General features: G+C 48.5%; 1 protein-coding gene across 3 annotated transcripts in view; it reads right to left on the bottom strand.

The window, feature by feature from the left end:
- The window catches only part of BIN3 (bridging integrator 3), a 35790-nt gene that overhangs the window by 5738 nt on the left and 4052 nt on the right, over positions 1 to 26000 (bottom strand). Inside the window, exons 1-8 of one of the 3 annotated variants that reach the window (XM_082072502.1) lie at positions 22256 to 22295; positions 20393 to 20441; positions 14164 to 14204; positions 13521 to 13582; positions 10405 to 10542; positions 9531 to 9667; positions 8892 to 8932; positions 1018 to 1159 (exon numbers count right to left, since the gene is read on the bottom strand). In XM_082072502.1, coding sequence (XP_081928628.1) covers positions 1018 to 1159; positions 8892 to 8932; positions 9531 to 9667; positions 10405 to 10542; positions 13521 to 13548 — 486 coding nt within the window. In that variant the 5' untranslated portion in view covers positions 13549 to 13582; positions 14164 to 14204; positions 20393 to 20441; positions 22256 to 22295. Of the gene's footprint in view, positions 1 to 1017; positions 1160 to 8891; positions 8933 to 9530; positions 9668 to 10404; positions 10543 to 13520; positions 13583 to 14163; positions 14205 to 20392; positions 20442 to 22255; positions 22296 to 26000 lie in introns of those variants that run through there. The other 2 variants (XM_082072500.1, XM_082072501.1) reach the window with 2 other exon arrangements.

Below are 26000 nucleotides of genomic sequence, written 5' to 3'. Positions count from 1 at the left end.
GAAGGGATGGCATGGACAGAGCTCTGGCCTGGAAAAGCCTTAAATCAAACCAGGCTTAATTAAGCCTGAGAGGCAAATGAGCAAATTCAAGGAGCGTTTAAACTTGTGGGGTGGGGTTCACTGAGTGCAGAAGACTTTGAGCAAACAGCGCTGAAATAAAAACTGCAATAAAAATACCTGGATGAAATTATGCTCCTTTTCTTCCTTTTTTTTTTTTTTTTTGGTGGGGGGGAATTAGATCACACAGAAGTTCATTAAAAAAAATAACTCAACCCTTCTTAATCATGAGGACAAAAGCATTTCTGCATTTTTCCAGCCACAGCTTTAGGCAGCGAGGCTCAGCGAAATAAGCTGCTTACTAGTAAATCGGAGGGCTCTTTTGTTAGGGCCGATATCGGGCTATTCTTTAACACAAAACTTAATTTTTGAGGGGAAAGTCATCCGAAAATACATGTTCTTTAAGGCCGAGAAAGTCAACTGTTCTGCAAAGATCAAGCACCATTCTGCAGAAGCGGCAGATTTGGGGAGAAGCACCGGTGAAGATTTAATTTAAATATATACATAAATTTTGCTAAAATTTAGGAGAGGGAGAAAAGAATCTGGCGAAGCTTCCTGGTAACCAATTACTGCGATTTTCCGAGGCGAGTTTTTGGCAACAGGTGGCAAACACAAAGCCTCGAATCCCTCTGATCCATTTCCCATCCAGCTGCTCGCTGAGACGCGGCGGTTTGGGGGCAAACCCTCCTTGGAGCATCCCGGGGCTTTTCCTCCCCTCCTCTGCGCATCCTCAGCTCCCGGGGCCTTCATTCCATTTCACTTTAGAAAAATAATGTTGTGCTTTTCATTTTCCTTCCCCTTTGCTGAGCGCTCTAATTCACTTTTCTGCTACGACATGGCTGACTTTACATCGATGAAAGACGTCGTTCTGTAATGGGAATGTTTCACATGGCTTGGCGGGGATGGCAATAAAATATATATATATATATTGAAATTTGGGGGTGATTTGTGTCTGGGTACCTGGTGCAGCTTGGCCAGGACGGGCCCGGTTCGCTCCTTGTCCTCGTATTTCTCCAGGCGGGCCTGCAGGCGCCTGTAATCCTGCAGCGTCTGCTCCCGCCGCTTCACGGCCACGTTCAGGCTGGGGAACACGCTGCTGAACCTGCGGAGCACGGGGGGGCAGCTCAGGGAAAAGGGCACGGAGAAGTGGGGGTCGGGCGGAAAATACCCCGGGGGGTGAATAGAGACTGTTCCAAACGTACAAGGTTTCAGTGCGATCTGCCAGGACACTGGAAGAAATGGGGTTATATTTATACATATTTATATATATTTTTATATTTTTTATATATTTATATATAAAAATATACATTTATATATATTTATTTTTATATTATATATACATATATAAATATATAAAAATATATAAAGATAATACATATAAAATAAAATATAAAAGGAAAATATACTAAATATAAATTATAAATATATATCTTTTTAAATATATAAAAGTATATATAATAGATATTTTAAAAATATATTAAAATATATAATATATAATATATAATATATAATATATAATATATAATATATAATATATAATATATATATTATATATTATATATTATATATTGTATATATAAAAACATATATAATATATATACTATATAAAATATAGTGTATATATAGAAAATATACATATATAAAAATATAAAAATATACACACATATATATTCAAATATATATTTATATAAAAACATAAATTGAGATTATATATTCACATACACACATATATATGTGTATATATCCTTTCAATTATATATATGATATATGATATGATATATGGTATGATACATGACATGATATAATAATATATAATTGATGCTGGAATAATGTCTGATAATGTATCCAAACTTATGAAATTATATCTAAATATCTAGAATACAAATATACAATAAGAATTCATTATTAAATTATTATCCCTAAAATAGTGCATTAAAGACATATTAAATAATAAGTAATTATAATAAATATATATCTATTATATATTAATACACCATCTTATATTAATATATAATTATATATATTAATTTAATATTAATATATATATTAATATATCTAATAAAAACTATCTAAAGCTTTGCAAAGCCTCGCCAGGTTCCGTGTTTGAGGAGACACAGAGGCACATTCTTCTTTTTCCAAAGGTCAATTCACATGTCAAAGGGTGTATTTTTAAACTAATAATAATATTAAATTGCAGCCAATTTTGCAAAGGCTGTTGAAAATACTCTGACGGTCCCCACCTGCTGCTGAGCTCCCCTACCTGCCCATTAGTTCTTTATTTTTAATGGTTTTAACCCTGGAAAGAGAGAAAATAATCCAAAATCAATCACTGCACAACCCTTCTCACATCTCCAGTTAACCCAGGTGGGATTGCCCCAATATCACCTTTGGAAAGGGAACGAGCAGGGAGAGGAGTTGGCTCCAAACCCAGCAAAAGAAACCAAAAATGAAGTGGAAAATAAATATGAAGTGGAATATAATAAATACAAAGTGCAGCAACTTTTGCTGGGCCCACACAGAGGGATGAGGAGCAGCCAACAATCCGCTACGGGCCCGTTCATCTCATTAAAATGTGTTACAAATCGAGGAAACACGAACATCTGATGCCCAAGACATATATTACATTATTGTTTTGAAGAAGGAAAGCCAGAAACTGGCTCCCAGTTCCAATAAATCAAGTTATACTGGTGGGGACTGGGCTGGTGCTGGTTTGTATGAACCGGGGCATGTTATGTCTGGATATATTAAATTAACCTACACAAATTATAGGGTCATTCTGGGGGGGTCAAGGCCAGGATTCAGCTGCAAAAAAAATATGTGTATAAAAAGGTTTAATGATGATTTTTTCACTTCTGAGAGGTGAGGAAATGTCTTCCTGCTCTCTTTAAATTTTATATATATATATATATATATATATAAATATGTGTGTATATATATGTGTACACATATATATATATACACACAAACATATATACACACACACACACATACACACACACATATATATGTGTATATATATATATGTATATATATATATAATATGTAATCAAGGCTGGGAGGGCACATTAGCAAAAAAACCCCGACACCACAAATCCCACTTCACGGCTGTTAATTTGCTTTAGAAGTAGCCAGATGTTGGGTTAAAACAGAGGCATTTGGGTTCAAACAAAATCCACGGGTCTCCACAGCCCTTATTGAATTCTATTTAATTCAAAATTTTTAAAAAATACATTAAAATCTCATTTTTTCACCACTGTGTTCGCTCCGGAGGGACCTGATGTGCCAGATCAGTGGGTGCAAAAGCTTTTGCTCCTGAGATGTGAGTGTTTGCAAAGGACAAATAGGGGGGAAAAAAGGGGGAAATATTCATATTCAAGCATTTTTATTCAAGAATTCGAGTCCAAACTGGGCCGGTGACCCAGGGGTTTGTTCTCCCAATTCCGAGCAGCAAAAGCTCTTGTGTGCCCACTCGGTGATATTCTCCTTCTGCCCAACGCATTAGCGCAATTAATTATCGTCACGGCACGAGGGACAACCTGCAAAAGTCATCAGGGACCTGCTGGATCAGATGCTACTGCCCCAACGTTGCTTTTTATGGACACGTCCGCACTCGGCCCGCCCGTTATATATAAATCCTGATGATTTGCAACCTCCAAGGCTGCGAAAATCCCTCAAAATTGCATTAAAAATGTTCCGCGGGAGGGCTGGGGAAGTTGGGACGGGATGGTATCAAATCACAGATATTCTTTGCAGCTTGAGGTTGTGGCTTCTGCAGGAATTTATTATTAATTAAAGTAATAATAATTTAAAAATAATAAAATTAATTAATTAAAATTATTAATGAGTTAGCAAAATCCTCCCCCCCGGGGTCACCAAAGTCACCTGGATGTGGCCGTCGCCGCCCGCGCATCCATCAGCGCTTGGAAACTGCTCGGCACCAAGATGCCGCAAAACCACTACGTTGGTACCCAAAAGCAGCTTTTAAATGGCTTTATTTTCCCGAGGAGCCTTTTCCCTCGCACACTCCAGCAATTCCAGGGTGCTCGTGCATTAAAAGAGCCACGAGCCACCCAAGAATTTACATCTTACAAACCCGCTACCGCGGGGGGAGAACGAATCGAACCCTTTAGCGGGCGAGAGCGCACAAGACGAGCGGCGACACAGTTTCCATTTACTTTGAAGTTAAACCTTGTTTTAAAGAGCAAAAAGCCTTGATTTCCTTTCCTTTATTCCATTTTTGTTCCTAGTACCAAGTCTCCCCGTGCTGACCGTGCATCGCTCGGTTTAATTTTCCCGCTGCCGGCTCCTGAAGTAATTACTGCCCAATAATTAACCCAGCAGCGCTGAAATACCCCCGAGTTCAGCAAGAAAAGCTTTATTTCCCCCCGTTAAAGCCCTGCTTGTGTTTCCCCCGCCATGTGTCCAGAAATATAACCTCAAGTCAAACAAACTCCCGTAAAACATGGAGACAGAGGCTCCCGCCACCGCCAAGTTATTCGGATTAAATAAATCACTGCGTTTCCCACATCACCCCCAAATATCTTCCCAAATATCTCCTTATTTCCAAGTGTTCCTCATGAAAATCTGGGCACAACGGCCGCCTGCAAACCCCCCAAAAGCTCCAGCCGCCCACAAGCACATCCCAAGCCCTCTCTTACCCATCGCTTAATTACTTTTTAACACAAAGCCAACACTGACTCGAAGCAAATTTGATGCGTGCGGTGCTAAAAGCACAGGGCGCAGGTAAAACGGCGGCATTAGAGCCCCCGCCGCCAAAGCAGCTTGTGGAATAAGCCGGCGTTGGGCCCTGTCACTTTTTAGGCAAGGCTGCTGAGCCAGGATTACAGGGCAGGCGGCTTAAGAGGAGCAGGTGAGGGGAGACACGCAGGGATAACTAAAGGAGAGGAGAGGAGAGGGGGAACGCACCGGTGAGCTCTTCTTAGCATGACAGTTTAGCCTTGGGAAAAAGAATATCAATCACTCAGTTCTCTGAGTTATAAACCATGTTGCTGCTTCGTCTCCACGTAATTAAAGGATGGGGCTGGAGCGACACGGCGGCAAAGCGCCACCAGGATTCCCACGGCTCCTTCGTTAGTCGGCCCGGTCAACGAGGCCGGTGCTAGAAAATTGAATATCTCTCTCCTTTTTCTGGCGGACGGCTCCTATTTGTGGGGGTGCTCAGGGAAAGGACTTCCCAGCCCATTTTTGCTCCATCCCTCGCCCTGTGGCTTCCTCCAGCCCCCGTTTTAATGTCAGCAATGCAAAGAGGTGCCGGGACTTAAGCACAGGGAAAAATAACGCTAAAACCTTTATTTCTCCCCATTTTTCTCAAGCATTCTCGTTGGCAGCCCCATGAGCTGGACTAGGCTGGTGTGCATGTGTGCGCTTTGCGTTATTTTAGGGATAACGAAAGCAAAAAGAAGCGGACGAGCTCTACGGCTGCGAAAAGGGACCAACAGAGCTGTGGAGGATGAGGTGGAAAAGCGGGATGAGAGGAGGAGGAAGGCGCAAGGGCGGCGAGGCCGAAGCATCCCGGCTATGCCGGGGGATGCCGGCCATTCCTCAGCCCCGGCCCACACGTCCACCCACCAGGAAAGGGGGAAACTAAAGCCGGGCCTTCCGCGGAGCGCGAAAAGGAGCAGAAATGAGGATGGCGGGAGGAAAAGCCCGAGCGGCGAGCTGGGGATTAGGCGGGAGGGGGCCCGGCGGCCATGTGGCCGGGGCTTTGCGCGCAAAATCCTCATTAGGGGCTCGTTAAGGACATGAAAGCGGCTTTTCCCGTTTCCGGTTCCCGGCACCCCCGGGGCTGCTCGCGGTCGGTTATCGGGGGAGGAACGGCAGCTGGAGGGGTCACCCCAACGGGGCTGGGAGGAGGAAGAGGAGATGAGGAAGAAGAAGACTAAGAAGAAGAAGATGGAGAAGAATATGGAGAAGAAGAAAGATGAAGGAGAAAGGAGAAGGAGATGATGAAGAAGAGTGAGAAGATGGAGAAGAAGCAGGAGGAGAAAAGGAGAAAAAAGGAGAAAAGAAAGGAGAAAATGAGAAATTGAGAAAAGGAGAAAAGGAAGGAGAAAAGAAGAAGAAAAGAAGAAAAGAAGAAAAGAAGAAAAGAAGAAAAGAAGAAAAGAAGAAAAGAAGAAAAGAAGAAAAGAAGAAAAGAAGAAAAGAAGAAAAGAAGAAAAGAAGAAAAGAAGAAAAGAAGAAAAGAAAAGAAGAAAAGAAAGGAGAAAAAGAAAAAAGGAGAAAAAGAGAAACGGAGAAAAAGAGACAAGGAGAAAAGGAGACAAGGAGAAAAAAAAAGAAGAAAAAAAGGAGATAAGAAAGGAGAAAAGAAGAAAAGGAGAAAAGGAGAAAAGGAGAAAAGGAAGAGAAGGAGGAGAAGATGAAGCCTAAGAAGAAGAAAATGAAGAAGAATAAGAAGGAGAAGAAGGAGAAGATTTTGAAGGAGAAGCCTAAGAAGATGGAGAAGAATAAGGAGAAGATGATGAAGAAGATGAAGGAGAAGTAGGAAAAATCTGTGTCCCGAAGAAGAGAGCAGATCCCTCCGGATCCTTCCCAGCGCCGGCAGCTCCCTGCCCACCCCACTGCGGAAATATGGGATATTCTCATCGCAGCCCCGCTCCTTCCCTGAGGTCACAGCAGCCGTTCCAGCCACGGGCTCAAGAACAGCACATCCTGCATACCCCCCCGTCCCCAGCAGCAGAAACAATACGAGCCTCCACCCCCTCTAAATCCACCACCGCTTGCTTCTGCATGGCTTAAATCCTCCAATATTTGTCTGAAACCTACTGTCCCTGGACAACTGAATGGAGATTTTACTGCACATGTGCCTCTGATTACAATATATTACCACTAATGATAATTGCCTGGATTATACTTATCTCTGTCTTTGGCTAATAAACTACAAAAGACCACCAGTGAAGATGTAATAAAGTGCAGCTGTTGGAGCAAAAAAAAAAGCGCCTTTTTCTAGGTCAAAGCAAGTTTGGGAGAAGCTGGGAGGACTTTGCAAGGGGAAGCGATACCTAAAGTGGAAAGGAGAAGAGCTCCTCAAGGCAGCTTTCATTAATCTGGAACTTTCCTCCTCGAAACGTTGCTGGGGTTTATCTGCCAGCAGGACGAGGGGAGGTGAGAGTGCTGCTTCAATCCTGCATCTCATCAGCCTCAAAACGGACCCTTGGGCTATGGAGAAAACGTTCCTGGCTGCACTCGTCGGCTACGCGCGTACCTACGCTCGCAAAAAGGCAGAGAAAGGGGGAAAAAAGGATGGTTTCTTGTTCGGCGTGGAGATGCAGCATGAGGCATAAGCTGTTTAAGTGGACGCAGGTGCCAAAGGGCAGGAAGGGGGGGAAAAATATACCGTATTTCCAGTGGAAATGTAGGAAGTTTGAGGAGAGAATTGCCAGGGCTGGAAAGCGGCCAGGACGCTGAAGTAAACACCCTGAAATTGAAGCAAGGACTGAACCGATAACGTTACACCCCACGAGGTGAAACATCCCAGTGAAACCGCACCGAGGAGGGACAAACCAACAGCAAAACTCCACTATTTCCCTGCGGCAGGACTATTAATAATATAACGTGATCTGGCACAGCTGCCTCAAACCCAAAATAAGAGGAAAACGGGTCTTTGCGCCTTCCACACCATTTGTGCTACGGCAGCATCCAGAGCATCCCCAGCCAACGGCTGCGAAACGCAGAATAGAACGACGTGGAAAGGGCTTTATTGTCGGGAATTAACGGCCACATACGCTGCTCGGGGTCTGAAACACAAGGCGAGGTTTGCAGGAAAAAGTATTATCTTTCATTTCGTCAACTAACAGAAGTTGGGGGAAAAAAACCACAAAACAACATGAAGATTTCAGAGCTGCAAACCCTTCTTCCAATTTGAACAGAATGCTGGAAGAAGAAGTTAATGTATCTTTCATGAGGACAATCTAGATAATAAGCAACACAATTCCACAGCACAAGCCCAAGTTTTCTTCTTTCTTCCTTTTTTTTCTTTAAATAATCAAGAAATTCTGGTCGTGGATAGACGACCAAGGTGAAACTTGAGTCATCAAACATCCCCCGGATAGAAAAGCGCTGTAACCTCATGCGCTAAGTGGTATAGGAGATTTTACTTTCAGATTTGGGCAGAAACAACAACTTAAACTAAGAAAAAAAACCCACCCTGTGTCAAACCTAAACTCGAATTGTTATTCAGCAATTTGCAACACTTACTGTCATATTAAAGGCATTTTATTTTTATTTTCGCTCGCTTGCTGTGTTCCTGTAGCAAACCTCAGGATTTCAGAGGACATTTGGAGGAGCGGCTGAAATGCGGCTGGAAATGGTGCAGACGGAGGGGATTGCACCGGAAAACCTTCGCTAAGAGTATCTTAAAAAGATTTATGCGCTTCTTTTCTTATTTAGAAAACTTATAAAGGAAATAAACTTCTGTTTAAACGAGGAAAGTCTCCCCAACCTGGGCTGGAGCTTCCCCCAGTTCGTTTTTCTCCTTGGAGTAAAGTGTTAGTAGCAAGCAACACATAAATGGAGAGAAGTTGAATGCTTTAATGCACTCAGTGTTACTCAATGTTCTTTAACATACAGGTAAAAACATCTGGCAGGCATAGGCACAATAAGGCCTCACCCTGGGCACAAAATAAGCATATGGACTCAGCTAAACCCCCTGTGCCCCAGTAAAGTGAGGACAATGCCATTTTGTCACAGGGATGTGCACTACTACCTCTTTACTAAGGGGTGATTCTAACCTCGTTTGATGATACGCATCCCTAAAGTACACGGTTATGACAAACACTCGATATGGCTCATAAGGCAACGCTGGTACTTACTTTTTCAAAGGCTCTATGACTGTCTTTTGGATCTGATTCACCTGTTGGAAGCGAAAGGGATGATTATATGTCAGGCTTGTTGAAAAAGCCTGTTTGCACAAGGGTACATGTTTGCACAGCGCTTGCCATAGGGTGATGTGGGCTTCTGAGCACAACCACAACGCCCTTTCACCGAAAAAGAGCAAATTTCTCCCACGGAGAGGCTGAGGGAGCTGGGGGGGTTCAGCTGGAGAACAGGAGCTGAGGGGAGACCTTCTGATCTCGGAACTGCCTGAAAGGAGCTTGGAGCCGGGGGGGGTCGGGCTCTGCTCCCCAGGAACAAGCGCCAGGAGCAGAGGAAACGGCCTCAAGTTGCACCAGGGGAGGGTGAGGTTGGAAATTTGGGATCATTTCATCCCCAAAGGGCTGTGGGGCATTGGAACAGGCTGCCCAGGGCAGTGCTGGAGTCACCATCCCTGGAGGGTTGGACAGACGGACATGAGGTTCTCAGGACATGGGGTGGGTTATGGTTGGACTCGATGACCTTAAGGAGCTTTTCCAACCAAAATGGTTCTATGAGCTGAAATCCCCAGCACGACCAGAGTCAGAAGAAGATGAAGAGCACGATTATTGAGAAACTCGTAGCTTGGAGATATTCACCTTCTCCTGGTTGAAGGAGTCCATCCTCTTCATGGCCGTGTCGAAGGCCGTGACCATCTCCAGAAAGCCGGGCTCCTGCTCGCACAGCGGGTTGGACAGCAGGTCCGAGGAGATCTTAACGGCCGACTTGGACATGGCTGTAGGAGCATGGAAAGAAAGGAAGGGAAAGGGAAAAGGAAAGGAAAGGGAAAGGGAAAGGGAAAGGGAAAGGAAAGGGAAAGGGAAAGGGAAAGGGAAAGGGAAAGGATGATGTCTCAGGAGCTGCCTGTGGGCCAGACATACAACTCCCCATTGCCTGTGGACAAAAATCAGGGATTTCAGCCACCAAAAGCAGGTTTATAGCACAACTTCTCAGGAAAATATTCACTTGTGGTTGGGAGACATGGAAGGAAGAGCCACCAATTCCTTCAAATAAACACCCAGAGAACTGGGGTTTATCTAAGTCTGAACCACTCCGGTGTGCGCCTTGTGATGTTGCCAGAAATATTCGCAGACTAACAAAAGCGCCGTTCTCTTAAAAAACATGTAGATGGGGGGTTTTTTCATATGCCTTTTCTCGACAGACTATTAAGTGTCACTCTCAGTCTCACTACAGCTCTTCCACAATGAGAAAAATCACAGTCCATTAAGCCTTTCAAATGGCTTTATAGAAATATAGATTTGAAGTGGGTTTAGCGCTGGAAAGGACCAGCCTGACAGGACTGGAAGACGAGGTTTCTCTTTTACCCTCAAAACAGGCACTTCAAGCAGCACAGACACAAGCTGGACAAGCACCTTCCCCCAATGAACCTAAACCTTCTGTCCATGGAGAGAGACCCCACAATTCAGGGGGAAACACAAAGGCTGAAGCCTCTGCAGACCCCGAAACTGTCACCAGGAACACCAGGACACGCTCTGAGATGCTCCAGTTCCCGTCTCGCTGAGCACTTTTGCTTGTTTTCCATCAGACACGTCTCGCTTCCTATCCACAGTCGGGCTTCAAAGGGAAAATTAAATCCCCATGACAGGACCACTACAAAAGAGCAAGAAAATAGCTAAGGTACAGAATGGAAAAAAAAAAACCACGAATAAAAAGGCAAGAATCTATATAAATGGGAATGAAGAAGAATTTTCGTCAGCACTGTTGCTGGAAGTTATTCCAGTTTAAGATCAGAAAGCCAGATGCTTGAGCCGTGCTGCAGAGCTTTGGAAAGACTCCTACTGCACTCCCTCAGATATTAAAAGTTAAAGTCATCCGAATAATGGGGCTTAAGATCATAAATCAAGGGGTTAAACATTCTGATTTAAAGGTTACACACAATTATACAGAGAGCTCAGAAGCGGAATAGCTGGGAAGCTCAAGGCAGAACGAGACACTAACTACGGAATAACAAAGCTACCGTATCCGTCTATTATCCAAACATGAAGGGTTTAGGCGTTTAAACCTTTAAACAGATGGGATATAATCCATATGTGTGACCACATCTGAGGAAGGATTTGTGCCAAAATGGGATGGAGTTAAGGGCGGCAGAACTCCTTCAGCTGGAGGAAAAATGAGTTTCCCTTCACAAGGAGAAGGTTGGAAGTGCTTGCAGCGAGGGGAGCGGCGGGGTCAGGTCCAGAGGCCACAAACCGGGGGTTTTCAGGCACATTCGGTGAGATTTTGAGCCAGGGACTTCCCCTGCATCACTGACCTCACCTGTACGGCTCTGAAAAGGAAAATGTGGCAGGTTCCGTGGTTCCCGAGGCACTTTGCAGAGCCCAGGACACGCTGCATTGGAGAGGAAAGGGGGAGGATCGCCAGCCCCTCGGGGTGCGCTTCATGGGGTCTGTACCGCACGTTGCTCATAAAACACGCGGGATGAGACTCCAAAACACAAGCGGGATGCGACTCCAATCAAAGGAGGTGACTTCACAGCATCACTGCTGGTTTACATCACGATAAATGCAGTGGAGAACGGGCAGGCACACTCTAGAGAGCAAAACCGAGGCATGGGGATGGAGGAGGTCACCTGCATCAAAGCAGCAGCTTTTGTCTCCAATTAAAGAACATCCCCCTGCTCCTTAAGATCATATTTTGTTTGAAAAGAGGGGGGAAAAGGTGTCAGTGATCTTTAGCCACAGAGCACTGCTAATAACCCGCGACCTCTCCCCGCCACGCCGAGCCTGCAGGAACATTTTCCGGGAGGAATCGGTCTCATTCTAAGCTGAATCTTTTTTTGGCAGAAGGTGGAGACTCGAGCCACCAGGTCCAGTCTGCTAGGGAGGGTTTGCGGGCAGTGAATAATCAACCCCCAAGGCACAGAGGTACAGTGGAAGAAATAAGAGGCTCCGGAGATGCTCGGGAGGACACAATGATGCCGATATACGGCCATACGCGTCGGATATGGGGGCTGAAAAATCACAATCTCCTCTTGGGAACGGGCGCTGCCAGGTGAAGGAAACAGTCCTCAGCGCTTGGTCACATCGATCTCCTTCTCCTTCAGCCGTCCCTCACCACACCACATTCAAAATCTTCCCTTACACTCATGATTTCATGCCTTTAAATGAGAAATCAGATCTCGCTGGATCTGGCCAAGGCTCATTTGTGACTCTGCCATGTAGCAGAACGGAAAAAGAAAGTCCTCCCACAGCTCCTCTGGGACTTGAAATGCTCCATATAAACAACGCCCACTGCAAGGGAGGGGAGGGGAATCCTTAACGAGGAAAAACTTACCACGGATCCCTGACAATGACCAAAGTCCCCAGAAAGAGCAGTTTTCACCCTGGAAAGGAGTCCTGGCAGCGCCGGCTGCTGGTGCCTTTCCCACCGCCCTCCCTGTGCACGCACTGGGCAGGGTGGGAGAACGTGGGATGTGTTCGTACGCCGGGCGATATCGGAGTGTGCAGACACACAGGTGAAAACCTGCAGCATGGGAAGCCCCAAATTCACCAGGCAAAGCACCCGCTGGGGCTCCTTCCCACCCCCTCGTGAACCGAACTCCCAGCAGACGATGTTGGACCAGTCCAGCCCACACCTGTTTGCGCTGGTGCGTCTGCCTTGGCTGCCGAGCTGCGGGGGCCCCGCTGCAAACCGGGAGGGCTCCAAACCGCACGCTGAGAAAAGCCATCTGGGTATAACCGGCACCCACAAAATCAACCTCTCTCCATCTTCTCCTCCCTCCTATCTTCCTTCAAACCTGCGCCATGTGCTGTGGTCACACCGCTTTCCTACTGGAGAATCACAGAATGTCCTGCGCTGGAAGGGACACGCAAGGATGACCACAACCCTGTTCCTGCACGGGACAACCCCGAAATTCAAATTGTCCAATTGCTTCTTGAATATTGTCAGGGTTAGGGCTGGAACTACCTACCTAGGGACCCTGTTTCAGTGCTCCACCGACCTCTGGCTGAAGAACCTTCTCCTAATGTCCAACCTGAACCTGCGCTGGCACATCTGCCACCAGGGAGTCACCATCCCTGGAGAGGCTGAACAGACGGAGATGAGGTTCTCAGTGCCAGGGGTGGGGGAACGGGTGGACTCCATGATCTTGAGGGCCTCTTGAACCAAAATTATTCTATGATTCCATCTTCCTGCCATTCCCTTGGGTCCTATCACTAGTCGCTAAAGAGATCAGCGTCTGTCCCTCCTCCTCCCCTTATGAGGACCTGCAGACCACGATAAGGTCTCCCCTTAGTCCCGTCTTATCCAGGCTGAACACACTGGAATCATTACACCTATTTTTTGGTTGTGGAAACCGAGGCAAAGAAAAGAAGCGGCTTGTCCAAGGCCACCCAGCAAGGCGCAGCTCCAGAGACAGGGACTGAGCCCATAACATACTTGCTGTTCCCTCGGCTGAGATGCGGCTCAGCAGCCCTTGTGCAGATGGCCTTGTAACTAAGCAAACTGAGTGGGACTGAGAGCGAGATTTGTTTTCCAGACTTGTCACAGATTACTCATGTGATCTCGAGAAAAGTCACTTCGTCTCTCTGTGGCCAAGTTCACAGTCTATGTATCCTACAGTCACATACCCAAGTCTGCATCTGTGCTTTTCTTCATATCCTTCTGAAGTTTTTTGGTCTGATCTTCCAATCTGAAAGATGGGAGAACAAGGCAAAGTCTGAATCTTGGAAAGAAACAAACCGAAGTGTATCATACGTGCAACAAATCATTTACGGGCTGAATATGCTGGCTTCTGTTGTGAGTTAAAAATACCGAGGCAAGGCTCTGCGAAAGTTCAGTGCTGCCCAACCTTTTCTGGTTGTTTTCAGATGGTTTTCAACCTTTTCTCTTATTCAAAGTCACACATTTTTTTAAGTCGTACCAGAAATGGCAGAGCCAAATGCTTCCAGGTGATAAGTGTGAGCTTATGTGACACAGGCAGTACGGTAAAACCAGTATTTGCCCTCAGAGGTGTTGAGCTGGCACTTTTCTGGCAATTTTACACTTCTTACTTCAGAGCTGCCGCAATCTGCAAAGCTCAACCCTACCGCAAATACTTCTTAGGCCACCTTTGAACACCCAGAGAAACTCGGAAGAATTAGAAATTACAGGGCAGCGAGTGATTTGCTGGGAAGAGCACAACCGGCTGACACTTCCCAGGAAGATGCGATGAGAGGGCACAAGAGAGAACTATGTCGCTGTTCCTGTTTGACTGGTGTGGTTGATACTCACTGCTGGAGCTTTCCATATTCCCTCTCAAAGTCTCTCTCCACCTGCGGAAAGAAGAGATGGAAATCAGCTCAAAGCCACCGCAGCAGAGCCCGGAGCGACAACTACCTGTGGGAAGCGCTGCAGCTGCAACGGGAGCTACGCTTCAAAATAGACGAAGTTTTGTCCTCCTGTCCCCGCATTATTTGCCCCCTCGATACTCTATTCCTGCGACAGCTCCCTCCGATGAAACGTTTCATCTGGAGCGCTGGTCCAAGCAGCTTGAGCTAAGGAACAGCCTTCTCCCGACACTACATCAATGACTGCTCCCTCCTACTTGCTATCTGGCAGCAGATCTCCAGCGATACGAGATATTTTAAGGAATTTTCCTTCCATGCTGACTGTTTTAACACACACTCAAACATTCATTCCACACCTCGCCGACCAAATAAGCAAATGGATTTCAATTGACCAGCCAAGAGTAAATACATGCGCTTTTGTTGTCATGGGATCAAAACTGGGTTCGTTTGTGTTGTCAAGCTATTAAGGAAATGCTAATATTGCGAGCAGCCAGGACTAGAAGGATCCAAAGGTTTGTTCCAAATCTTCACGCTGTCCTCGGGATTTCACAAACCCAGGCTCGATGCAACAGCATCATGTGAAACCAGAACGCTTAAAAAGGGACATTTGCTTTTCAATCAAAACTGCTATTAAAAGAGCAGTATTTTAAGACGGAGCGCAGGAATATCGGTTTTCTCGAAACCTCCGTTTCTAAATATCCTTTTCGTCTGCGCTTTCGGATCCAGTTGAACTCCAGAGCGATAGGAGCAGCCCGACGTGAAGGCAGGCGGCGAGCGGCGATCCTGGCCAGCTGTCCGCACCATCAGCTCCCACCATCCGGGGGACGCGTCCTGGCGCTCCCCACCGCGTAAAAACCCCCCCTCTGCCGAGCTCCAGCTCCCTTTGGTGCTGCTAAAAATGGTCTCGCTGGGGAACAGGCAGGGAGCAGCGCGGGGGCAGCTCACACGCTCCTGCCCGCTTGGCGGTTCTGCAGAAATCCGCAGCAGCTGGTGCCGGGGGGTCAGGGAACCAGCACACAGGGGAACAGAAAAACAGAGAAACAAATCACCCTCGATTTTCTATGGCTGTTCCGGCTGCTAAAATAACCAGGGAGTACTGCGCTCTATTTATACGCCTTATGTGTGAATTGTTTTGGTCGCAAAGCAGAGAGGGTCGGGCAGAACTCAAGAAATATGCGCTTTGAAGGGGGGTGATGTCCTGGCCCTGGCACGGAGCTCCAGCCCTCTTCGTGTTCTCTTGTGTCTCCTCCAAAAAACAGAGGGTTTGGCTATGAAATTAAAGATTCACGGTGTGCACCCCTTTCTTCTTCACTGTTTGTGCACCATGAGTGGAGACAAACGCCTAATGGATACGAACGAGGCAAAACGTCCCCACCCTGTGACCCCCCCGGGTGATGTGAACCCCCCAAAACACCCATCACGGTTTGCCCGGGCGCTTTCTCCATAGGACGGAGGTGAATCTGCTTCAGCTGCCCGGCCTGACTCACGTCTCCAGCGCCATCCATGCAGAGACAGCTGCCCAAGGATTGCTCTTATTTTTCACGCCCACAGTAGCAACTGGCTCCCAGTCATCGCCGCTCTCGTTTGCGTCGCGGGAGCCCAGATATGTAACAGAAAAAGCCGCTCTCACGTGCTCCCGCCGTGTAGATTCGCAGGCGGCAGCGACCCGCGGATCGGAGGAGAAGCTGCGAGCAAAGCGAGCACGTTCTGCAGAGCACACAGTAATTCCCGCTCCCAGTCGCGATCGTCAACGGCCACACGTCCCCAACACTCACGGCAAAAGGCTACGGATAGGATTATCACGTTAAGGGGAACGAGAACAAGAAGTACAGGCAAGGAAATTACAATATCCTGGAGGGAAGTTTCCGTGATATTAAAATAATCCCACTTCTGTGCAGCTTCTCTCTGAAAACTCAGAAATCAAAACGTGTTTCTGTAGCGAACGCTTTTTCTTCTGGGCATACGGGCTCGTTAATGCGAGATCGCTCGGCTCTGGGGTTTTATTTAAATCTACATGGAGAACGATGAGTTCTCAAAACCATTGAAATAAAGGACATTTTCCTTTTTCACCCGGTTATTTCTGTTTGCAAACACCGGGCCTTCCACCCCTGATAACAGCCCTCCCGCTTTAAGGGCAATATCATAATCGACACCATGGTTACAAGGCAACGAAGAAAGACCAAAGCCAACACTACAAAGAGATGGAAATAAGGGACTGTGATGAACCTTCTTATTCCCCTGAGGTTCATTTCTTTTCCTGGAGGAGGACTAGCTGATTTCTACACGTTCCAGTGGTCTCAGTCTCTTTGTGGGTCTTGGGAAAAAGGGAAGCAAATTCTTCCTCCTCCTTCCCCTCCAGAAAAAAAAAAGCAGCCCATAAAATTAGGCCAAGAATTCTGCTATAACCTGGAACTTCTGCCACGCCATCAAGCAAGATTTGTGCGAGTAACATGGGGGAATGTTTGCTTTGTGTGCAAGAGCAACGCAGCAGAGTGCAGGTGTCTCTGGGACTCCATGGAACACCCAGCAAGCTCCCCAAACCCCCACCTAGCAAGAAAGCTTTCAAAACAGCCCGCTCAGGGAAAAAGGATGCGCCTCCGAACCGCACACACTGATAAGTCCCGCTGAAGATTGAAGGAAGAGAGCGAAAATGAGTATCCTTATTTAACTGGTATCGCTTGATTTTGCCACGGCATTTCTGCGATGTTTTGCTTGGATATTTGGGGATTTCCAGGCGGGCGGTGGAGCCCAGAAAGGCTGCAGTGGAATCCTGCTGCTCGCGGGGCTCCCCCGGGAAGGCAGAGCTGCGGGATGACTCAAGGCGGGAGGTTTGGCAGGGTCTGCGCTCCCGGCCGAGCTGACTCACCCGAGGTTAAGCCAGCGAGGAGGAGGGAGGCGAATCGTCTGAGTCAGCCCAGGGAGGGCGAAGGAAGGGGGAAAAGCTGGGGGATGCGAAGGGGCTCTGCTGGGTTGCCCCATCCCAAGAGAGGGTTGATTTCCACGGCTCCGTGCCCCGTGGGGATGTGCGGATGGTTCTTCTCAACAACCTGCCGGTTCGGATAACCCGAGCCCCGGTGAAGAGCGGGGAACAAGCCCCGGGTGACGCAGGTGAACTTCAGTGAGCTCGGAAAACAAGCGCAGCGCTGGTTCCAGCGTAACCTCTGCTCGGGCCCTGGGGGAGAACATCTCTGCCATAAGAGGCTTCATCGCTGCGGCGGCTTCGAGCAATAAACATTCTGCAAGAGAGATATAATTCTAACAGGTTTAAGTCCTATCACTGGGCATTAGTTTAATTGGGCTGTGTTGCTGTGTCCTCTGCAGGTCCCCTCTGTTCAGCAGATCCTCCCACCGAGCCCGGTGACAGCTGCTCTTTTCAGGGGAGAGGAGGGGAGAGATTACGCTGTCTGGAATTGGATTTGCCCAGGTTAAGGTGGAAACAAAGCAGAGGCATGTCTGGGGGGCGGGAGATCACTTCAGTTCACCAGCCGATTATTTTTCTATGGGGGTTTTTCCTTCTACCTGAAGAGCTAAACCGCGGCTGACACCATGCCCTTCTTCAAAGGATCACAAGCGAGTGGGCATGGGGAGTCATGACTAATTCCCTCGGCAGCCTAAGCAAATTGCTTTTCAGTACTACTGCCGGCCTAGATTTGACACCAACCCCAGCATCGTTTCATCAAGAAGAGGGAAAAAAAAGGCTCACCAGCAAGCCAAGCCTCTTTCAGCAAAGCGATTCTCCCCTCCCCTGCGCTCGAGTTGCGGAGAGCCAAAGAAGTTAGATCCTAACAAATGCTTTATTGATTTTCTTGCTCCCCTCTCCTCCTCTTTTGTGGTCCAGTCTCTGCGAGTGGGAGAACCTCTACCCACAACCACTTCCCCTCTGCGGGGCTGGGGCCGCGGCCCTGGAGCTGCCACACCTTCCCACTTCCTGCAGCGGCTCCAGAGGCCAACATCTGGAACACCCCACACCTCCCCAGCAACCGCGGGTCCCCAGGCCCGCATAGCTGGAGCGTCTCAGCCTGCGACTGGGAGGACCGGAGCTACAAAGCAGCCCCAGTGCTGAACCCCAGGGGGATCGGTGGTTTCCTGCCGTTTTGTTCTTCTTTGAAGAGCTGTGACTTTACACTTGCTGTGGGGTTGCGGAGCTTTGGGCTTCCTGTTTCCTGCTCTCCACGGATCTGCTGCATGGGAAGTATCGTCGTCGTCAACACATGGCGAGTGGAAGCCGTTTGAAAATCAGCGTCTGACTCTGAGCTACCGAGTCACTACATAAGAACTTGTTGTTCTTCTTGGGGGAGATGAGGAGGAAGAGGAGGAAGAGGAGGAAGAGGAGGAAGAGGAGGAAGAGGAGGAAGAGGAGGAAGAGGAGGAAGAGGAGGAAGAGGAGGAAGAGGAGGAAGGAAGGAAGGAAGGAAGGAAGGAAGGAAGGAAGGAAGGAAGGAAGGAAGGAAGGAAGGAAGGAAGGAAGGAAGGAAGGAAGGAAGGAAGGAAGGAAGGAAGGAAGGAAGGGAGGGAAAGGCAAGGCCTGGAAGCACTTGTGCTGCTGAATGAACCTCTGCCTACTGGATATTCTGAGCTGTTCTATTTAATGCACACATATATATACAAAAGCAACGCCTGCCAACTGCCCCAGCAGCTCAGGGAAAGCTCTCAAGGTGCAACCGTTCATCTGCACCGAGTCCAAGCTCCTGACACAGCTCTGGGACGGCTGATTTCACGGCACGGGGGAGACCAGGTCTCCCAGACAAACCTCTCGCAGCAGCAAACGCAGCAGGAGCGGACGGGAATCAGCAAGCGCTGGCAAGAGAAAAAGAGTATAGTCGACTCGGATGTGAGAATGGGTGGGATGGAGACGGCCAAGAAAGGCGGCCAAGACACCCGGAGCTGCAGAGCGGTTGGTTCGTGCAACCGCCTGGAAGGACACGGGTGTTGGAAACACCGCAAAGAGGCCGAGAGGCACAATCTCGTGGAGCGAGGCAACGTGGGGGCTCCCGAAATGAACTGGAAGGGGTGTGAAGAGCTGAGGCTGGTGGGCTGGGTGTCCCGGGGACCGCAGACAGCAGCACTTCCCCCCGCCAGAGAAAGGGCAGCTGAAGAGACACAAAAACCGTTGAGGAATTTTACCAGCCCTTGTCTTCATCGCTTGCCTGGCTTAAATTTTGTACTGACAGTTTGGAGCCGTTACAGAAAATTGCTGCTCTACGGCAGCAGACAACTAACCAAATCCTTGAAAATAAAACACGGCAAACCAAGACACCAAGGGAGTGGTGGAATTAGCCCTTTGCCTCCGGGGGAAAATGTCATGTCCCAAGGAGAAACTGCCCCATAAACACGAGTGCCCACGCAGGCTAAGGAATTAGCAGTGATGAGCGTCCCGGAGAGGAAGGATCAGAGATGTCAGTCTGTTGGAGGGATTAGGTCACCGACGCCGTTATAAAGACAAGGTCTCCACCGCACTCGCTGCCGGGCACTTATTTTAGAGCAGGTAGGCAGGTTAGTTTTTCAGGGACAGCTACTGTGAGGTCCCACAGCTTCTTTTTTCACACGGGACAAAGGCAAAGACCATCTGCTTAAGGAGGGAAAATACCACAGCCAGCTGCGAGCAGCAGCACTTGGGCTACGAGTCTCAAAGACACGAGAATACAAAATGCTTTTTTAATTTGCTTTTAAAGCAAATGCTGTGCAGCACAAATTAATTCACGCCCGAGCACTAAGCATCTCAGCTTATAAGCCTTTCTTTGGAAACAGTTATATTCAGCGATCTGAACCACTCCTCCTCCTCCATCTGCTCAGAAAGGATGAACAAACAAGCCATTGCTGAAAGAAGGAAGGAAGGAAGGAAGCCCGTTCAGCCATCTCCGAGGAAAACTGTGCCAGCCCAAAAGAGCTCTTCCCCTCGCCACCCCCCAAAAAGCAAAAAAGCAAAAAAACTATTAAAATTAAACAGATCCCAAACCCAAAATACTCTCCCCGGTTGGGGCTCCCCCTCACTCGTCGCACGAGGAACCGAGAGTTGGTCACACGCGGCAACAGGTTCTGCTCGCTCACATCTCCCTCCCACGCGCGCACAGGCACACGCTGGCAAAATGGGACGAGTCAAAGTGCCGGCTTGACTCATCAGCCACATGATCAAAAAGCTGGAGCTAAAAAAGGGGCAAAACTGGTTTACTCACAGTCTTGGGTACAAGCTGTTTCTTGGGCTGCCCGATCTTGAACGGTATCCTGGAAAAGAGAGGAGAGGGGAGGTGTGAGCGAGCGGTGATGGTTTCAAACGGGCAGCCCCGCGGGTCTCATGCTGGGTGATGGGTTTTGGGGTGAGAAGGGCTGGTTTCGGGGCAGCAACACCCCTTTTCTGGGCGGCGTGGTCCCCCCTCCCAGAGCTGCTGCCTCCCAGCATCTCCATCCTAGGAAAGCAAATACACGCGATGGATGCTCCAGGCGTTCCTTGGCAAAATAAAGCAGCTGAAGAACACGCTCTGTTTAAAAACAAATCCGAAGGGGAGGGAAAAAAAATAAATAAAGAAATAACAAACCCTGTAAATATTTAGAAAGAGGGTATTAAAAAAAGTAACAAGGCGAGTGTCTGGAGCTGTGAGCTGCTTCAAAGGATTTCTCTGGTACAACAGCTGTAGGAGCCGCTCACCTGCCAGCACAACAACCTTCATTCTTAAAATCTTTAATATGGTTGCTAGTCAAATCTGGGTTACCTGAATGCTTTTCCCCACGCGAGCGAGCTCAAAGGTGAAGAGTACTCCAAATAAATTACACAACATATGCACGGGTGGCTGGGTCAGATGGGTACAGCCATGCAGCCGTCCTGGAAATAATTGGATTTCTTTCACCTATCAGTGTAATAAAAATCCAGGAATTCCACTGCTGTTTTCAATGTATTTCAAGGCGCTGCTTGGCTAAAGCATCTCGTCCATAATCTCCGGATGTTTTCTGCACCGTACAGCTTTAACTGAAAAGGGAGAATTGGGCTGGTGATGAAATGCAAGTGTCTTTTCCCAGGGCTGCCTCGGCGCCCCATCCCAACCGCACCACGCGCTCCTTGGGACGGTGCCCAAGTCCCTCTTGGACGAGCCCGAATTCTCACACTAACCCAAAAATGTGGATTTTAGAACTTTAATTTTAAAAGCACAAATTCCCCCTCACCAGCGCTGCTGTAACACGGCTCAATGGGATGACTAGAACCCCCCAAATATTTCTATTACCATAATATGATCGGTGTGGATCTATCTGGCGTTAACCTCACTCCTCCTTTTACTAATAGTCCCCAAGTCCCATATTATTTCTTCTTGGAGTTCACCACTACAGCATTTCACATCAAAAGCAACGCTGCACCATTTTCTGCCTTCAAATTAAACGTAACAGCCAGAAAACTACTCAACCACCAACTCTAAAAGGGTCAGAAGAACGTGGATCTTAAAGACCAGAACACGAAAAGCAAAGATGACCCATTTATGGCCTAAATCCCCCAAAAAGCAACACCACGCAATGGGAGAAAGCGTTTGCGACGAGGCCGCGCGTCATCCACGCCGATGAAGCAAAATCCAAGATTATCCGCCAACCCGACCCCCGGTCTTGGTTTTTCCACCCGACGGTGTAATTAGGGCCGGTAAGGAGCCGGGGCCCGTGCGCACCTAAGGCAGCACCGGCCAACCTGAGTCACCAGCTTTAAATGTAAATTCTTTTCTGGAGAGCTTCCTGTTTATGGTTCTCCGGTCGGGCCAACATAATTTGAGGTTGTTAACCCTTTCCAGCCCCCCTGAATCACGCTGCTTTTATAAACAACCACTCCTCTGGGGTATAATTACCCCGTCAATAACCGGCTGTGTGGTGCCTTACAGGAAGAAAGCAGGAAAAATATGGATCTTTCTCTTTGTGTTTTCCTCCGCAGGTCAAATATAAACCGAAATGAGGCGCCTCCCGAGCACAGGCTGTGCCATCCGCACCCGGGTGCCGTCACTCGATGGTTTTGGAAGCGCTGGCATCAACTTATCTCGGTGGAAAGAGGAGAAAAAGACGCGTTTTACCCAGGGGATTCAAGGAAAAAGCATTTGCAGGACGAGCCGCGGCGGCTGCTGCGTTCAGGATGGAGTTAAGCTGGTTCCTAACGGGAAAACACAATTAAAATCAAAATTAAAGCGTTACCTGCGCTCAACCTTCCCCTCCGCCTTGTCTGGCCAACCCTGCCGGGGTGAATGTAGAGAAGCAACCCCGACCGTCGTTCTCTGCGGGCAAACTGGGTTAAATTAAGGCTATTTTGGTGATAACCGAGGGATGCGGGAAGGTGAATTGGTGTTGGTGAGCGGGGGGGACGGGGGAAAGAAAAACAAATCCCAGTTACTTTCTTCCAGAACAAAAGAAAAGTCATTGGAACACTTCACAACAGCACAAACACACTTTGAAGCGGTAAATATCTCTATTAGCATCGTGATGCCGCTTGGCTAATTATGTCTGTCTCGGTAAAACCTCTACAAAATAACCCTGCACAAGTCATGTGTATTCGACAATTTTTTTTGAGATAATCTTCCTGGTTTCTGAATCTTTGCCTTTTAATACGGCTCTGGGGGGTGGGGAAGATGCATAAGACAGTAAAGGAGATAAAAAAAGATGAGAAATATGGATTTTATCTAAGCTTTTACAACAAATGGATCCACCCTGCGCTTCCAAACTGCTGCGGGCACCCAGAATATTTGTCCTTCCGTGAGCTGGTGTCCCAGGCTCTGAAATGGGGGGACAACACATACCTGATACAGCAACATTACAACCATTCGCTTAAAAATCAAGGGCTGCCGGGTGTTTTATTCTGTTAAAGAAATGCATAACGCGAATTGTATAAGCTGGAGAGATTTGGGTTGGTGTCTCTAACTGGATTACCAACGCGGCACCGTTGTCACCGTTACCTTAAAAGCTGAGCACGTGCCTCCAGACGCCAAAGAAAAACCAGAATCGGTGCATTTTTGGATGGGTTTTTTTGCTCTCTCATTTCTGCTGAGCGAGAGAAAGCCGGGGTTGTGTTTGGGGTGTGAAATCCCTTGAAATGCTGTTCCTGAAGAGCGCGAGCTCCGCTGAGTCACAGCCGGAGCCTCCCCAGCCCCGTCCCCCCGCAGCCCAAGCCCCGCACCCCCCCGGGACGTCACTCGGAGTTTGGGGGTTCGGCTGGGAGGGAAAAGGGCGAAACACCCCAGGGAGGGGGTGGGAAAAGCCGAAAAGTAGGAAAAAGAAGTGTGGGTGGAGAGAATCCTGCAAGCTTCTACGCGCCATGCTCAGGAACCCCAGGGAGGGGAAGGTGGGAGAAGCCGTGGTTGATTTTCTCTGAAGTTTCCCCGGCAATGTCGTCTATTTACTCGGCTTTTCCACGTGCAAACCGCACGCACCAAAGCGGTTGATTCTTCTCTGGATGCACAGGAGAGTTGTGAACAAACCTCGCAAGTGGAGAAGGGGGAAATGCAGCTCGGTGAGGTCTGCGGGGAGCGGGAGTTTCAAACATCGCTCCCTCTCCCCCGGAACGCGGGCGCAGAGGAATTGCCGGCGTGAATCACAATCAGTGCTAATTTAGGGAGGTGATGGTCCTTTTGGCGCATTGGACATCAAACCTTTGCTCAATCCCCGGCCCAGAGCAGGATGGGGAGCTCGGTCAGCATTTGGATAAATAATCAGTGGATGTGACCGTTTTTCCCGTCCGAAAAATCACTTTACAACCCCTAATCAGGCCCCAGAAGACTCCCAGCAGATAAGCAAGGGATAAGCACCAAGCGTTTTCACCCACAGCTGATAAATCACTGGGGATGCTGAGCCGCTTGCTGCTGCCCCAGGGGCTGCGGAGGGATGGAGGGATGGAGGGATGGAGGGATGGAGGGATGGAGGGATGGAGGGATGGATGAGCAGCACAGGAGGGAAAGGGCAGGGAGAGCTGTGGCCGGGCCGATGCGCTCGCTCACTCCACATTTCAGAGGTTAATAACCCAAAAACTTAGGAAAAGCGACGCCAAAGCTCTGGCAACCGTGCACCATCCAAATCAGTATTTCAGCCGTGGGTGTTTGCCAGGAACCAGCGGGTCTGAGCGCGGTGTAAACTGGTGGTTTTTATGGGTAACGCCACCACCCCAACTCGTGTTTTGTGAGAAGTGCCCACTTCCCGTGGAAACTTTCAGGGCTTTTTTCTTTTTTCTCTCATCAAACCCCAGCCAAGCCAGCGCAGCCTGGATTTCCACCAGAGCTTTTCGCTCTTTGAATGTCCACCCAAAATCTCAATTCTTTCACCAGAAGGAAACATCTCTCTTGCCTGCAGACAGGAGAACAAGCCCCCATGCTGCCAGGGGTCACCCCAACCCACCCAGGCTGCTCTTCCCAAATATTTCATACCGATGCTTCAACGAAACCATCCATGGAAAGCTGCTCATCTATGAAGCCCAAAACACCCCAGAAACAGCCCCCGGGGGCCCTTCCCTGTTCGTGGCGAGTCCTTCCCTTTGTCCAGGCTGGACCGAGCTCCTGCGCTGCGACACAACTCGGCTCAAGGTGTTTGTGTTCCTGCAAACTTCCCCGGGAAGGTCGGGAGCATCCACGGAAGGATGAGAACATGGAGGGCGTAACTTTCATTTTCTTTTTGCCGTTATTGAGTTAATTGGAGGGAGAAGCCGGGGGGGTTCTCCTCCCCACAGCTTCTGCACTCAGGTGCGCGCCGCTACAAGACATCGGTGTTTGGAAAGCGTTCTGAGGTGCGATACGGGAAAGCCAGGACAACCTGGAAGTTCAAGGGCAGCTGTGCCCATCATCAGCACCTGCTGAAACGGGACTCATTATCTCATTAGTGTTCCTGAGTCCTAACAAGCGCTGAAGGCAGCGCCCGAGGAGAGGTGACGCGCTCAAGGACCAACCTGCGCACGTGGACCGCGGGTCTCGCGACTTTTGGCTTCCTAAAAATCCTGAAAAGCTGCAAATCTGTGGCACCCCCAGATCTGGGGGGGGATCCAGGAGGGATCCAGAGGGGATCCCAGCCCTGCCCAGGTGAGAAAGGCAGGAAGGCGAGTGCGGGTTAGACACAGATCTCCAGCATCGCTCCGGATGCCTCGCTGGAACCGTGTCCATGGAAACCGCATGCACCGTCCCACCCCGCTCCCCCCGCCTCGCGGGGACTCATGGCAACCGCTCCAAACACAGTAAAAAGGGAAAAAATTATTCAAACGGATCACAAACAGCTTATGTCGAGGGAGGTTCTGCGCCAAATTCTGGTTCGGGTTTTCGGTGGAGAGAAGGGAGGTCACGGGGTGGTGAGGGGCAGGGAGAGGAGCGACGCGGGGAGATAAAAGCGCCATCCCTATGAACTTGGAGGCACTAAGCCACAAAAAGGTGTCAGGGAGAGCCCCTGCGGCAGGGGAGAAGGGGAAAGATGCAAACACCCATTTTATGTTGAGGAAAACGAGGCGCTTTCCTCGACTTGGGCAGCGGAGACGTGTGCCCGAGCTCTTCGGGGCAGGGGCCGCTCGTATCTCTGCATCTCGCACCAAGCCGAGCAAATCAAAACTAATGTCAGAATCCACTCTCCCACCCATTCCAAGATGAGCATGAAAAAAAAAATAATGATATTTTACTCACCCATCAAAAGAAAATTACTCACGCCAGGCGCGTGGGCGAGCAGAATTTTGCAAGGCTGTTTTAGGCCTTGACTGTGCTACAAAAATATCCATTTTAAGCATAGTTGTGAAACACGGTTGTGGCTCAATTATAACACTGGGTTTTTAGCTACCTGTACAAAGAAGGCGGAAAAAAATAA

This window comes from Streptopelia decaocto (assembly GCF_964273445.1).
Source record: "Streptopelia decaocto genome assembly, chromosome: 25".
Taxonomy (NCBI): domain Eukaryota; kingdom Metazoa; phylum Chordata; class Aves; order Columbiformes; family Columbidae; genus Streptopelia; species Streptopelia decaocto.
This window is presented reverse-complemented; position numbering and strand designations above follow the sequence as displayed.